General features: G+C 48.3%; 1 protein-coding gene across 7 annotated transcripts in view; it reads left to right on the top strand.

Moving 5' to 3' along the window:
* TMCO4 (transmembrane and coiled-coil domains 4) overlaps positions 1-16,361 on the top strand; it is a 96,754-nt gene that overhangs the window by 12,486 nt on the left and 67,907 nt on the right. For 6 of the 7 annotated variants that reach the window (XM_027109931.1, XM_027109933.1, XM_027109930.1 and 3 more), the window contains 4 exons: positions 1,769-1,863; positions 6,633-6,810; positions 14,477-14,651; positions 15,373-15,400. In XM_027109931.1, coding sequence (XP_026965732.1) covers positions 6,641-6,810; positions 14,477-14,651; positions 15,373-15,400 — 373 coding nt within the window. In that variant the 5' untranslated portion in view covers positions 1,769-1,863; positions 6,633-6,640. Of the gene's footprint in view, positions 1-1,706; positions 1,864-6,632; positions 6,811-14,476; positions 14,652-15,372; positions 15,401-16,361 lie in introns of all 7 variants that reach the window. The other variant, XM_027109932.1, reaches the window with a different exon arrangement.

Genomic DNA, 16,361 nt, shown 5'->3' on the forward strand with positions numbered 1-16,361 from the left:
GCCCACCACCAAGAGACAAGGATCATTAGCATTTTGATGTACTGCCTTGTGATCTTTTTGCTCTGTGAAACATTTTTTAAAAACATAACTGGAGGGCTTCCCTGGTGGCACAGTGGTTAAGAATCCGCCTGCCAGTGCAGGGGACACGGGTTGGAGCCCTGGTCCGGGAAGATCCCACATGCCGCAGAGCAACTAGGCCCATGTGCCACAACTACTGAGCCTGCACCCTAGAGCCCGCGAGCCACGACTACTGAGCCCGCACGCCACAATACTGAAGCCCGTGGGCCTAGAGCCTGCGCTCCGCAACAAGAGAAGCCACCGCAATGAGAAGCCCGCGCACCGCAACAAAGAATAGCCCCCGCTCGCCGCAACTAGAGAAAGCCCGCGCGCAGCAGTGAAGACCCAACACAGCCAAAAATAAAAATAAAAAATAAAATAAAACATAACTGGAATCGTACTGTATATCCAGTGATGTACTGTTAACCACCTCCCTGGAAAATAGAATCCCTTTGTTTGTAGCACTTTCCATTTCTGTGGTGGAAATACTCCCTCTGTGGCCCATTTCAGGCTCCCAGCATCACTGAACACAGAGCTGGGAAGAGATGCCAGTATGAACCGGCATCAGTACACCGTATTATAATTTAAAATCGTATCTATTTGTTCTGATCTTGTAAACAATACACAGTCATTATTGAAAATTCATAAAACTTGAACATATAAAGAAAAAATTAAAGTCATCCAGAATTGGATAACCACCACCCCACCCCCCCGGCTTAGAGACAGTCACTGTCACCATCCCAATGTAAGTCCAGCAGTCCCCTCTGTACAGATGGAGACATAAACAAAATAACTGTCTTCAGAGTTGAAAAGCAATACGTATCTGTGACAGAATATTGGGGAAATCCAGAAAAGTCTCTGGTATCTCACCTTTCAGAGATCACTATAGAGGCTATTCATCTCGACATTTTTCTTCTCTGTGTCTTTTTAATATGGGTGGACTTGTGGCTTGAATCTCCTGGTTTGCAGGCATAGTATATACATTCTCATGCCTCATAAGAAGGTAACCTCCAGGGGAAGGGTGTTATCACTACTAATTGATTAAACACCCTACGGAAGCTTGAGAGGCAGAAAATATTCTGGTTCCTTGAACATGGCAAATGGCCCATTAGGATGAAGCTCAGGTGATTTGAAGTTTGAGGTGGTCCCTGAGCATCTTTCTGGCTCTTCAGAAGCATCTTCTCTCTTCTCCTGCTGGGCTCTGGGACATCCCTGGGTAATTCCAGATGCTTGGCCCTTGTTCCATTCTCCCTTTCTCATCTGATGCTTGATGGGAGGGTAAGAATAGGAGTGCCTTTCCGGAGGGAATAACCTAGCTCTTGCTTAAGTCTGAACACTAGTTCATTCGTCGTGTCACGGGCAATTTCTGAGCACTCACCCTGTGGCAGGTAAGAGGTTGGGCACCAGAATACTGATATGGAGTAGATCCGGTGCCTGCCCTCTACTGCCAGGCTAACCAAGGAGCCAGTGCAGCACCCACGGCTCAGGGTAAAAGGACTTAGAACCGACAGTCCACGCACAGCGCCAGGGCTGTGCCCAGTGAATGATAGCTGACTGCAAACCTGCAGGGGCAGAGGCCCAGAAGAGTGGTAGTGGTGGTAGTAGGGTTAGCCCTGAGCCCCGGGCTAACCGATCCCTCTTTCCCACAGGCCTCCTCCAGATCCCACACCCTATGGACCCATGGGCTTGTTTTTCTCGTTTGCTCCTCCAGGGAAATTTGCATATTTCTCCAAAGAACCTTCAAGAAGCTGGACGGCCTGTTTTCAGACTTAGAGGGGAAGCCCACGGTTGTTTCTTGAAATCTGGGTAAGTATTATTTAAGGTTTCTTTCTCTTCAGAACCCTTGTCATTACTTAAAATGATCTTAATTTAAATGTCGTGAGTTTACATGTTGTCTGTCTCCCCAACTAGAATGTATCTCTATGGTGGAAGGTGGTTGTCTGTTTGTCTTAGTCACCGCTGTGTCCCCAGCATGTAAGACAGCACCTGGTACATATTTATTGTACGTATCTGGTACATATTTGTTTCTTTATTTATTTATTGGTTTTTGTGGGGGTTTTTAGCTGTGCTGTGTGGCATGTGGGATCTTAGTTCCCCGACCAGGGATCGAACCTGTGCCCTGGAAGTAGTGGAAGCGTGGAGTCCTAACCACTGGAACGCCAGGGAATTCCCCGGTAGATGTTTATTAAATTAACTAACTGATTGGTTTGGAGTGGAGGCGAATATCTATTTTGGATTTACTTAGAACTTAAGGTTTTCATATTCTCTAGTGACATCCCACCTTTCCTTTTTAAATAATTATAGATTCACAGGCAGTTGCAGAAGTCATACCAAGGGCTCCCGTGTACCCCCACTCAGCTCCCCGCATGGCCATTGCCTTTGAGGTTAAGTCGGACTCCTTAACTGGGAGGACTTGGTCCTGCAGGGTGTAGCCTCTGGCAGCTTCCCCTCCAACCTCATTTCTTCCCTCCCAACCTCTACACCGACCCATTGTCCAAGGCCTGGCTACACTAAGCATCCTTTTGGTTCTTCAAAAGCATCCTCTCTCTTCTCCCTCTGGGACTTGACAGATGCTATCCCCTCTGCCGAGAACATTCTCTCCCCACTGACCCCATCCCTGTCTGATGTCACCTTCTCTGGGAAGCCAATTCTGGGTTCCCCTCTTTGTATTCCTCTATCTGTGTTTTCTCCATCACAGCATTTATCCCACTGGGTTGTCCATCTAGCTCTACCACTGTCCTGTTTCTTCTACTGGAATACCCTGTCCCATCCATCTGCAGGGCTGTCCCCCTTACTTCCTGCAGGCCTCTGCTGGAGTGGCACCTTTCATCCGATACTGTTGTCACCACCCGCCGTCCTGATCACTGCATATCCCCCTCTCCCTAACTGTTCACTGCCCAACTGAATGTTTATATATTTATTTATTTACTTACTTACTTATTTAGTGGACTGTTAAATCCAGATCCTCTGAGTGCTAATCTCAGTTCCACCACTTAATAGCTATGTGATTGTGGCAAGTACTTAAATGATTTGATCATGATGTATTGGTGTATTATTGCCTGTCTCCCACCAGAATGTAAGCCCTTTGAGAGCAGGGAATTTGTCAGTTTTGTCCCCTGATTTGCCTCAAGGCCCTTTTCATTCATCCAGCAAGTAGTTATTGAATGCCTGCAATACTCCAGGGCCTGTTCAGAAAGCTAGGGTTACAGCAGTGAAAAAACAACCAGGGGCTGCCTCGAGAAGTTTATGTTCTACTTGTTTACACAAGTAAACAATATAATTTAAAAATATATTATTTAAGACAGGAGTAAGTCTTACAGAAATAGAACAGGGTGCTACGATAGAGAGGCAGAGTAGCGTGGCCTGGGGAATCAGGGAAGGCCTCTCAGAGGAGGTGACATTCAGGCTAAGGCCAGAATGATGTGAAGGTCAAATGTAAATTGTCCCAGGCTGGGGGGAATGGCCGGTGCATAGGCCCAGAGGGAGGACCAGCTTGCATATTTGAGGAGCAGAAAGACAGCCAGCATGGCTATAGTGTAGTGAACAAGGCGGGTGTGAGGGCATGAGCTGGAGTTGAGAGGCGGGCAGGGGCCAGATCAGGACTCTGTAGACTATCATGAAAGGATTGGTGTTCATCCTGGGGTGATGGGAGGCCTTTGGAGGCCTTTAAGCAGGTGAGTGACGTGATTGGTATATAGGACAGCAAGGCCACTCAGGGTACTGTGTAGAGAATGGATTATAGGGCATCAGGAGAGTATTTTGTTGAATGAATGAATGAATGAATGAATTTGGCCTGAGCTGAGCTCTTCGTGCACTCAGCGCAACCCCCTGTCCCCTGTGGTTAGAGACAGGCCAGATCATGCTTCTCTGATTAGAAGGCCGTTTCTTCTTGAGCTGAGAACTAACATGGGGCTCCCCAAATACCAGCCCAATAAAATACCATCTTGGGTTCTTCTGGGTAATAGGGACAATTACCCCAGCTGCCAAGTGGCACATGGAGTTGTTTAAAGGTAGTAGAAATTGCTAAGCCTGCTACCATCAAGGCCAGGCGCTGCCCCCGGCGATGTCCTCAGTTCTTGGCTTGTCGCCGTCCTCTTTGCCCACTGACATGGTCTGCGCTGATTACCTGAGCCAGGGAAATCTGCTACAAACAGATCTCCAACTTGGGTTCCTGGAGCAACCATTGGAGGCCAGTCTTGCTGGGTGACATTGGGCATGGTCTTAACCTCTCTGGGCCTCAATTTCTCCATCTGAAACACCCTGTGCGGGTGTACAGGAGAGAACACGGGGTTTAGAACCAAAGTCTGGTTTGACTTTCATCACATACTTACTGTGTAACCGTGGGGAAATCGCTTGGCCTCTCTGAAGCTTATAGTTAAAGGAGAGAATCATAACGCCTCACGTCCTACTTAACCTTACATGGTAGTTGTAAGAATTAAATGGATTTAAAGTGCTCTGTAAACTGTTATGTGCTGTCCAGATGTTGGTTTGTGGCTTTTAACTACCTCAGAGTTATTTTGAAAAACTGATGCAATATTAGTTGTGGACAGATTTTTAAATAATCCCTCCACGGAGGTGATACTTTGAGAACAAAAGATTTTATTGCTCAGTTGGATGAGAACAAATTTGTGGACCAAAGTCAGTGTGGAGTATGGGTATTAGACTAGAAATCTCTTGGCGATAAGACGAGTGTTCGAAACAGAGATGGTGGCCAAGAGCTCTGGCTTTGGGCTCTGGTCTGCCATTTACTGGCATGTGACCCGGGCCCAGTTCTTCTCTGAGCCTGTTCCCCTCCGGTTTGAAAACTGGATGCTATGGTATCAGTAGTACCTGGCTCGTAGAGTTGGCTGGGACCATGCATGTTAAAAACTGTAGCCCCAGGGCCTGGCATCCAGCAATGGCTCAATAACGTTGCCTCTTACTATTATTTATACACCTTTGCTGTGTGCCAGGCACTGTGCTGAGCATCTTATTTACTTGTCTGTTGATTCTTTTTACGCATTTATTTCTTCACGGCCATGTCATTTATTGCTTACACAGCTCTTCCAGACACGTACTGTTATAGTCCATTTTTAGGCAAAGGAATCTCAGTGCAGAGAGTTTGAGTTGCCCAGGGTCCCACATCTATGAGTTGGAGGCACTTAGATTCACACCCTGTCTGTCTGGTCCTGAGCCCGCATTCGTATCCACAGTGCCCTATGGTCACGGCTGGTACCCTTCCCAGCACCCGCTCCCAGGGCCCTTGGATGCCTGACTTGGCTTGGTTTGTCCCTTCCCCAATCCTCCCCACCCATCCCTTCCCTTCTTCCCCTTCTGCCCCTGGGAAGGAAAGAGAATAAAAGGAGGGACAGAGGAAGGGGAAGGAGACCTTGCTCCCTCCCTTCCTTCCTTTCACTGAAGTATAACATACATAGAGTACACAGATCGTAAGTGTACAGCTCAGTGAATTTTTAAAATATATTTATGCCCATGTAATCACCACCTGGGTCAAGATATAGAACATTTCCATCACCCAGAAGCCTTGCTGTCCCCCTTCTAAGCCAATATTCCCTCCCACTGGCAACCTCTCTTCTGACTCTTCTCACTATAGATTGGTTTGACCTATTCTTCAAGTTCATGTAAACGTAATCCTACAGTATATATTCTCTGGTGAATGACCATCTGCTTACCATTGAGATTCACTCATGTTGTGGTGAGCCAAACTTCATTCTTTTCATTGCTGTGTAATATTCCATGGTATAAATCTGCATAGGTTGTCCATTCTGCTGTGGGTGAATGTGTGGGTTGTTTCATTTGGGACTATTATGAGTGAAGCTCCTATGAGCGTTTGTGTCTTTTGGGAGACATAAACCTTCATTTCTCAGGAGTGGAGTTGCTGGGGTGTAGGGAAGACACATGTTTAAATTTAGTGGATAAAGTCAAACCATTTTTCACAGGGTTGTACCAATTTACACTCCCACCAGCAGTGTATGAAAGTTCTATTTGCTCCTTATTCTCTTAGGATTGTAGGTCTTTTTAATTTTAACCTTTCTGATAGGTGAATGGTAGTATCTCATTGGAGTTTTAATTTCCATGTCTCAGATGGCTAATTTACACTCCCACCAGCAGTATATGGAAGTTCTATTTGTCCCTTATCTTCGTCAGCACTTGGTATTGTCAGTCTTTTAATTTTAGCCATTCTGATGGGTGAGTAGCCATGTCTCATTGGGGTTTTAATTTCTGTTTCTCTGATGCCCAGTGATGTTGAACACCTCTGCATGTGCTTATTGGCCATTGGATATCTTTTGTGAAGTACCTATTCAAGTCTTTTGCCCATCTTAAATTTGCCTTGTTTCTTTTTCTTAGTGACTTGTAGGAGTTGTTTTTACACTATGGATACAAACCCTTTGTGATATACACATTGAAAATATCTCCCCCAGCCCCAGTCTCTTAAAGATAATGAATAGAAGTTTTTAATTTGAATGAGGGCTAATTTATCTACCTTTTCTTTTATGATGAGGTAGTTTTTTGTGTCCCGTTTAAGGAAGCTTTGCCTACCTGCTGAAAGCATTTTTCACTGGGATTTCTCCCTGCAGGGCTGGAAATGGCCACAGGGGACGGGTCGAGCCAGAGGCTGCCCCAGGTGGCCGAGCCAGGTGTGGAAGGGGAGCCACATCTGCCCACAGGCCGGGAGCTGACCGAGACCAACCGTTTTGCCTATGCCGCCCTCTGTGGCATCTCCTTGTCCCAGCTCTTTCCAGAACCTGAGCAAAGGTGAGTGCTTTTCTCTCACAGAGGGATGGTCATGCTTCTTCAGGGAGATGATTCTTGGCAGCCAAGCAGCCTGCCAGGTGTTACTGGACACTACAAAGAGGAGAAAGCCATTGTCCTTGCCTTCAAGGAGCTCACAGTGTGGTAGGGGGCTAGGGCATCCCTCATTCAGTACCCACTTATTTATACCTTCACCAAGCATTTAAGGAGCACCTACAAGCATTTCACCAGGCACCGTTTGAAGTACATGGAAAGTGGACATGAGTAAGACAGACAAGGCCGGGGCTTCCCTGGTGGCGCAGTGGTTGAGAATCTGCCTGCTAATGTAAGGGACACGGGTTCAAGCCCTGGTCTGGGAGGATCCCACATGCCACGGAGCAGCTGGGCCTGTGAGCCACAACTCTTGAGCCTGCGCGTCTGGAGCTTGTGCTCTGCAACAAGAGAGGCTGGGATAGTGAGAGGCCTGCGCACCGCGATGAAGAGTGGCCCCCGCTCGCCACAATTAGAGAGAGCCCTCACACAGAAACGGTGACCCAACACAGCAAAGATAAATTAATTAATTAATAAACTCCTACCCCCAACATAAAAAAAAAAAAAGACAAACAAGGCCAACACTATCCCTGCCCTCAAGTAGGACACACCCTAATCGGGGGATAAGATATCTACATTCAGTGAGCACTTACTATGTGCTGAGTGTAGTACAAGGCCCCGTGGAGAAAACAAGGAAAAGCAAGGCCTGGCTTCTACCCTCCTGGTGCTTACAATCTGGTGGGGGGCGGGCACCCAAATGAGTGATTTTAACAGTGGACAAGTGGGCTGAGTGCCACGATGCATCTCAGGTTCAGTGACACTCAGTATATGGAGTCGGAATAGTAGAGTGGCTAAGAGCTTGGGCTTGGCCTTCAAGCCCTTCAAGGATTTTGCAGGGAGAGAGTTTGGAGACCAGAGGAGGGAGTTGTTTGGAGAAACCAGGACAGTGACCCAGAGGTGGAGGGACACAGGTGAGCTGGAGGGACACACGCAGTTTTGCTCAGGGAGAATGCAGTTGACCTGGAGACAGCTTGGGTGCTGTGGATGGGGCAGAGGGAGGAGCTAACTCTGGCCCCAAAGGTCCAGATGGGGAGGGGTCCTGGGAGGACAGAGATATCATTCCTGAGACAGGGAGTGATGGGTTGGGGGCAGGAGATGGCATCTGCAGTGTTTTCAAGAACCGCAGCCCTCAACCCCAGCCATGGTCCCCAGGAGTAAATTTCCCCATGCCTTGGGTCTTACCTGGGTTTTTGTTTGTTTTGCTTTTTTTCTTTGTCCCTCCCACTGGCCCAAACCTTGAGCGTTTTCATCTCCTTGGGAGTCACTTCCAGGAAGCCTTCCCAGACCCTCCTCAGCCCCCCAGACAGGAAGCTTCTCCACCTGTCTGTCCAGTGACCTGTCACCACAGCCACCATGCTGCACTGTAACTCTTCCCTGAAGGGCAGGAGCTGCCTCGTTCATCTCTGAGTTCCCAGTGCCTGGCACACAGCTTGGTGTAACACACGCCCTCGGTAAAGGTCTGTGAAAAGAAGGGATGGATGAATACTGACTTTCTTGGCACAGGAGACATTCCATGGGATTTGGACTTAGATCTGGGTTCAAGTCCTACCCCTGCCACTTTCCAGTTACATGTGGCCTTAGGCAGTTTATTTAACTTCCCTATGCATCAGTGTCTTCATCTGTAGAATAGGGCTAGTGATACCCACCTGCTGAGTGATTACAAGAATCAAATGAGATGATATAGTTAAAGCACATAGCATCGTGTTTGGCCCACAGTAGGTGCTCAATAAATGGCGGTGCTTGCTGAGTCTGTGACGTAATTTATTTGTTCAATTTCCTCATCTGTAAAATGAAGACAATCCTGGAACTTACCCCTACCATTCAGGGTACTTTGGGCTGCAAGTAACAGTACACTGTACTAAAAGAGATTTAAATAATAAAAGTTACAATGACCATCATCAAAAAATCTAGAAACAATAAATGCTGGAGAGGGTGTGGAGAAAAAGGAACCCTCCTGCACTGTTGGTGGGAATGTAAATTGATACAGCCACTATGGAGAACAGCATGGAGGTTCCTTAAAAAACTAAAAATAGAACTACCATACGACCCAGCAATCCCACTACTGGGCATATACCCTGAGAAAACCATAACTCAAAAAGATACATGTAGGGACTTCCCTGGTGGTGCAGTGGTTAAGAATCCGCCTGCCAATGCAGGGCACAACGGGTTCGAGCCCTGGTCCAGGAAGATCCCACATGCCGCGGAGCAACTAAGGCCGTGCGCCACAACTACTGAGCCTGCGCTCTAGAGCCTGCAAGCCACAGCTACTGAAACCAGCGCGCCTAGGGCCTGTGCTCCACAACAAAGACAAGCCACCGCGATGAGAAGCCCGCGCACCGCAACGAAGAGTAGACCCCGCTCACCGCAGCTAGAGAAAGCGTGTGCGCAGCAATGCAGACCCAACACAGCCAAAAATAAATAAATAAATAAATTTATTTTTAAAAAAAGATAATGTACCACAGTATTCATTGCAGCAGTATTTACAATACCCAGGACATGGAAGCAACCTAAATGTCCATCAACAGATGAATGGATAAAGAAGATGTGGCACATATATACAATGGAATATTACTCAGCCATAAAAAGGAATGAAATTGAATTATTTGTAGTGAGGTGGATGGACCTAGAATCTGTCACACAGAGTAAAGTAAGTCAGAAAGAGAAAAACAAATACCGTATGCTAACGCATATATATGGAATTTTAAAAAGCAGTACTGATGAACCTAGTGGCAGGGCAGGAATAAAGAGGCAGACATAGAGAACAGACTAGAGGGCACAGGGTGGGAAGGAGAAGCTGGGATGGAGAAGCTGGGATGAAGTGAGAGAGTAGCATTGACATATATATACTACCAAATGTATAATGGATGGCTAGTGGGAAGCTGCTGCATAGCACAGGGAGATCAACACAAAGCTTTGTGATGACCTAGAGGGGTGGGATAGGGAGGGTGGGAAGGAGGTTCAAGAGGGAAGGGATATGGGGATATATGTATACATATAACTGATTCACTTTGTTGTACAGTAGAATTAACACAACATTGTAAAGCATTTATATTCCAATAAAGATGTGAAACAAATTTTAAAATCTAAAAATAAATAAACAGTAAGAGATTTGTTTTTCTCACTTAACAAGAAATCAAAAGGAAGAGAGTTCCAGCATTGATACAGCACCTCAAAAAGCCTTTGGGTTGGCTTTTGTGCAGTTCTCTTAGCCTCCCCCTCCTGATCATAAAATGGCTGCTGTAGTGCCATACATCACAGAACAAGACCCAAGGCCAAGGAACGAACGCCCAAGGAAGAGGAGGTCAGGGATTCTCTTCAAGTCTCTCATCAGGGAGGAACTCTTTCCCGGGATACCCTGAGAAGGCTTTCCCTTTTGTGTCATTGGCTAGGTCTAGTCAAATGCCCTCGCCTCACCTGCAAGGGAGGCAGGGAAAAAAATAAAGGCACTTGACATACTCTGTCTCCGTCATGGGAGGGGGCTTCTACTGGTCAGGAAGAAGGGGCTGGGGAATCACTGCTGCTGAGAAATGGCCATCCATCAGAGAGGGTGGTCTTGAGGAAGGAACGTGTTGATGGCCCCTGCAGAGCCCAGCACAGAGCTACTGCCAAACAAACGTTGGATGTTCTCATTATTAATAATGAAACCACGTTCTCTATCTAGAGGTTAGAATATATCTCGTTGGATGTTCTGTTCCCAAGCAAGCCAGGGTCCCATCTCCTGCAAGGGTCCAACTCTCTCCCTGCTCTAGCCCATACCTGTGCCATGCATGGGAAGCTCTGTCTTTCCAGAAGCTTCTCAGATCTGATAAATCCCTACCTGATAAGCTGGTAGATAGGTGGGGGAAGAGTTCTGCATACTTTGTTCACATAAACAAATATTTATGAACCTGAACTGTGTGCCAGGCCTGTGCTGGGCACCGCCTGGGAGGGCACGTGGAGAAGTTGTTCTGTGTCCCCCACAAAATCCAAGTATGGTCTTAAGCACATGTGGCTGAGCTGGAAGCATCTGCCTTGGGAGCAGTTTCCTTCCTGTAAGTTACAATGCTCTATGCCACCTCTTTCCGCTTGGTTGATCTCAGTCTTCTTAAGGCCCAAAACATTTTAAAACCAACCTCAATCTGGGTTGTAAATCCCAGATATGCTGTTGGTTTCAGTAATCTTTAGAAAACATTCTGTGTTTATGTCCACATGGGGCATAAAAGCAATTCTTTAAAATATTTATCTCTCTTCCATGCTGTAAGCGTCACAGACGCTGTTCCTTACAATGAACTCTGTTTATTAAACATGGAGATATTAATGGTGTAGAGCAGGGGTCAGTAAGCTTTGTCCGTGAAGGTCTAGATATTTTAGGCTTGCAAACCCTGTGGTCTCTGTTGCAGTCACCCAGCTTTGCTGTTGCATGTAGGCTAAAAGCAGCCGGGAGACAGCATGTAAAGGAATGTGCGTGCTGTGTTCCAATAAAACTTAGTTTCAAAAAAAAAAACAAGGGGCTGCAGCCCCCTGGTGTAGTTTTCCAGCCCCTAGTGAATAGGAGGAGCTTTGGACTAGGAGTCGGGAACCTGGATTCCAGATGAGGCTTTGCCCTTTCCCAGCCAGGAGACCCTTGATATGGTGTTTAACCTCCATAGCCCAGGGGCTCCATCTCAAGACATGGCAAGGATGAGAGGGGAGGGATGCACCAGCCTAGCTGATGCCCAGCACTCGGTGGATGCCAAGGAATGTGACTGCTGGAGAGGGACGATCTCTGCAGTGGTGAAGCGTGGCCTCTGGAGTCAGAGAGAACCCTGGACCCTGGAGCTGTCACTTAACCTCTCTGGGGAATACCCTGGCAGTCCAGTGGTTAGGACTCCACGATTTCACTGCTGAGTGACCTAAGATCCCACAAGCCATGTGGCATGGCCAAAAAACACAAAGCAAACTAACAAAAAAACACCTTTCTGGTTCCGGGTGTCTTTATCTCTAGAATGGGGGTAAAAATAGTACCTCCCTCCCTCATGGGGCTGTAATGAGAAGTAAATGAGTCCGTGTGTATGAAGCACTGAGTACAGGGACTGACAGATAGTTGCTCTGTGATCACCATTTATTATCATCATTGCTACTGATTTTTATGTGGTTCAGCTAGATCACCAGTCACGTTAGAAGCATTTACCAAGGCCCTGCCGTTCTACAGTGCTATTTCTTATTTCATAGATTGCTGTCCTGGCACTTTACATATATATTTATTAATTCATTTGTTCACTTAAAGAAACACCTATATAGGGCTTTATATGTGCCAGGTTTTGCTCTAAGCACATGACAAATGTTAACTTAGCTTTCAACAACCCTATGCAATAGGTTTCATCGTTATCGCCACCGTTTTACAGATAAAGAAACAGGGGCACAGAGAGGCTAAGTAACTTGTCCAAGATCACACAGCTTGTGGCACAGCTGGGATTTGAGCTGGAGTTCGTGCTCTTCACCCCTCCACTCTTGTTATGAGATGCTTCTCTACATCCAGGACTTCCTTCATGGACACAGGGCCAGGCCGTGCCGCTGCCCTCGGCACTACGTATATGTTTACCCCGAAGTAATGCTCAATTCACTTAGTCATCCCTCCCGCATATACACTCACACATCATCCCAGGGTAATCCCAGTAATTGTAGCGGGGTAAGTTACAGTTATTGTCACAGCAGTAGCTAACATTTATTGAGGGTTATCAGGCACTATTATCATGTCAGTTAATCTTTCCAGACAATCTATGAGACAGGCCCTATTATCATCCTCATTTTACAGCAGAGGAGAGTAAAACTAAGAGAGGTGAAGTAGGGCATGAAGCCAGTCGCCGAGGGAGCCAGGACGCCCCCGAGGGGTCAGACATTAGAGCCCGGCTCAACCCTCTTCTCCACTGCCTCTCTTGGTCACCTTGTAAATAAAATAGTGATGCTAACTAACATTAGTTGAGTGTCTACTGCATGCCAAGCCCTGCTCGGGCTGCTTTACATGTATCATCTCATTTAATCCTCAAACAATTTTATGAAGTTGGTTTCTTAGACCCATTTGCAGATAAGGAAACTGAGGCACAGAGAGGTCGAGTTACTCGCTCAGATGTCCTTCAGGAGTGAAGGACTTTCCTGGGACTTCCCTGGCGCTCCAGTGTTTAAGACTCCACGCTTCTACGGCAGGGGGCGCAGGTTTGATCCCTGGTCAGGGAACTAAGATCCCTCATGCCCCGTGGCATGGCCAAAAAAAAAAAAAGGAGTGAAGGACGTTCCCCCAGCTACTGAGAGGGCTTTCCGGCACAGCCTGGGTCTGCCTCAGCTGAAGAGAGCCACTTCACCCAAGGTTCTGCCGCCTTCCTGGGGCAGCCTTTGTCCGATGACTGTCTGAAATAAGGGTATAAAGGCCCAGCCCTGTTGCCCCACTGGGGGCAGTTCTCAAGGTTCACCCCATCTTCAGATCTCCCCACAGGGTCAGCTGAGGCTTCTGTTGAGACTGGATCTCCCTGCCCAGTCCTCCATCCTCCCTTCCCATTCACAGCCGTTGACCCCAACAGAATCCCCAGTAATCATTTCAGAGCTGCTTCCCGGGGACCTGGACCAAAACAGTGGTAGGGCCAGGATTTGAACCCAAGTCCTGCACTGCTCCTGTCACAGGCCCGGCCTGCAGAGATCTCTCTACTTGGGCTTTGGCAGCAGCAGCTCTAAAGAATGGGTTGGGTGGGCTGCCTGGGATCCACAGGAACCGGAGCCGGGCGGTGCAAGCGGGGAGCTTCCTGAGGTCGCCCTCTCTACCAGGGAGCTCTGCTTGTCTCTGGGAAGCCTCTTCTCTGCACTGGTCTAATCCCCTCTGATCTGATTCCCTTTCCCGCATCCCAGTGGTGGCTTGGAATCAAAGCCTTGTGTGGACTCTTCTGGGGTCCCCAAGATGCCATGTGTTTCCTCTAGCTCCTGGGGTCCCTTCTCTCCTGGAGCACCCCATCCATCCCCCACCCAGGGACCCCCTCAAATGACTGCTGTGGACAGAGCCCCCATGGCGGCGGTGGGCGCGGCTGGAGGACAGACTTCTCTGCACTTTACCCACTTCTACAGCAGCCAGCGTGTCTCCAGAAAGCATGTCCGTGGCCGTTTCCACAGCAGCCAATCTCCACGTGTGGGAACCTTTTCTGGTCACTGCCTCCACCTCACAGGTGGATTTGGGGCTCCGTCTCGACTCATCGGGGCTTGATTCCTGCCTCTGTCCTAGCATATCCCACGGCCCTGGATCAGTTAGTTCCGTCCAAGTCTCCACCCCCCTGCGAGCTTCTCATCCAAGGCCCATCTTGCTCATTTTTGATTCCACAGCCCCAGGGCAGGCCGGCCTCAGGGCGTATGGTCAGTAACTGCTCGTTAGCCCCGTTCGTGTGGTTTACCAGCCCTGTGGTCAAAGTTTTGGTGGAGGAAGAAGCCCAAGTCCACACACCTGAAATCAGGTTTTGGCTCTTCCGTATTCCCTGGGCCACAGTCGCCGTGGTTTTTTGTAAGTGCCAGGTCTTCACATCCTTGCACACAGCTCATATCGTGAGATGCACAGTCCAGGATCTCAGCTGCGTCTGTCTTTCAGATCCTTCTGCACGGACTTTGTGGCTGGCCTGGTGAAGTGGCTGGACTTGTCCGAAGCTGTCTTGCCAACCATGACTGCTTTTGCCAGCGGCCTGGGAGGCGAAGGAGCAGACACGTTTGCTCAGATTTTATTGAAGGACCCCATCTTGAAGGACGACCCACTGGTGATCACTCAGGTACACCCACCGCCCAGGTGGTGGCTGCCAGGGAAAGTAGAACAGAGAATTTCCTCTCAAAGTCAGCCTGAATATCGCTTCTAGTGGCATGGGGGGAATTGAAAGATTAAATATTGCATCATAATTTCATATGATGATGATGATCATAGCTAATGTTGAATTATCATTATTGAATATTTACTATCGATTTATTACTTAAACAGTACTTATTATATGCTAATACCTTACTAATATGAACTCATTTAATTCTCAAAGCAATTTTATTAGGTAGGATGATAAATGGAGGCACAGAGACGTTAGGTAACTTGCTCAAGGTCACACAGCTGATTTGAACCTTGGCAGTCTTACTCCAGAGCCCGTGCTCCTGACTGCTAAGCTGTGGTGCCCCCTTTTGGAAGTAGCAGCTTTGCTGTGTGCCCTTGGGCATGTCACTCACCTGCTCTGTATGCATTTGAAGCAGGCAGAAGCTTGACACAGGCTATCGGTGGGTCAAGAGAGCAGATTTAAAACAGCCCTTCCCCTCCTTCATCTGACTCCCTGAAATTCTCACGCACTTATTCAGTTATCTGCTTGCTTCTTTGTCTGGCTCGCCCCTCGAATGTACGGCGGACGTATTTCGTCTGCCTTGTTCTCCCACTTTTTAAGGGTCAATAAACATTTGTCAAGTGAGCAGGCTGGTTACAAATCAACCTATTGCTAATTCCTGTTACTCTTCCCTCAGGACCTTCTGAGCTTCTCACTCAAGGATGGTGAGTTGATTTCATAAGTTGTGGGGCACGTATCTGCACCTCAGCCAGTGAAGCCAGTGGTAGGTGTTGCCCCTGCGGTCCCGTCCCCAGTGGCCTTTTTGGTGCAAGAAAGGAAAGGGGGCTTCCCTGGTGGCGCAGTGGTTGAGAGTCCGCCTGCCGATGCAGGGAGCACGGGTTCGTGCCCCGGTCCGGGAAGATCCCACATGCCGCGGAGCGGCTGGGCCCGTGAGCCATGGCCGCTGAGCCTGCGCGTCCGGAGCCTGTGCTCCGCGACGGGAGAGGCCACAACAGTGAGAGGCCCACATACCGCATAAATAAATAAATAAATAAATAAAAAGAAAGGAAAGGGAAGCCAGTAGAGCTGGGGAGCTGGAAGCTCTCCATTCATGCCAAGCGCCGGGTGGTACTTCTTAGCGGTTCTGTTGATTCTGCACAGTGCCCTGTGGCTCCCCCTTCTGAGTGGCTCTGAAGTCTGGCTCCTGCCCTCTGAGGTCTGTTCTGCTGGCAAACAGAAGGAGCACAGAATTGAAAATGAAATCCCAACCACGTCTACACTGTGTAGGAAGGGAAGTCCCACCCACTCCCCACCGGAACCCGGGCTCGTGCGGGACTGGAGGGGTAAGAAGAAGAGGAAGAACAGAATGTCAGGAGCAGAAATAGCGTGTGCAGGAGGCCTGGCTGGAAAGAATGCTCGGAGGAGGGTCACGGGGGCCGGAGCTGAGCGGGTTCTCCACCTACACGAGATCCCAGGCTGTTCCCATGGAGTTTATAGTCTGAGAAGTGCAGCTCTAAGGCTCAAACCCCACTATATATTTTTGGCCCTAGTCTAGCCGCACAGAATGCTTTCACTCCATATCTCAGAGCCAGAGGAGAGCCCAAGGGTGATCTGGCCCAGTCCCTGCATTCAGGCGGGCACGACCTGAAGTAACACTTCTCTTTGGCCGGTGAGGCCACGTGGCTG

Source organism: Aethalodelphis obliquidens, unplaced genomic scaffold (genome assembly GCF_003676395.1).
Source record: "Aethalodelphis obliquidens isolate GAN/ISIS:26980383/991018 unplaced genomic scaffold, ASM367639v1 scaffold9, whole genome shotgun sequence".
Classification (NCBI taxonomy): domain Eukaryota; kingdom Metazoa; phylum Chordata; class Mammalia; order Artiodactyla; family Delphinidae; genus Aethalodelphis; species Aethalodelphis obliquidens.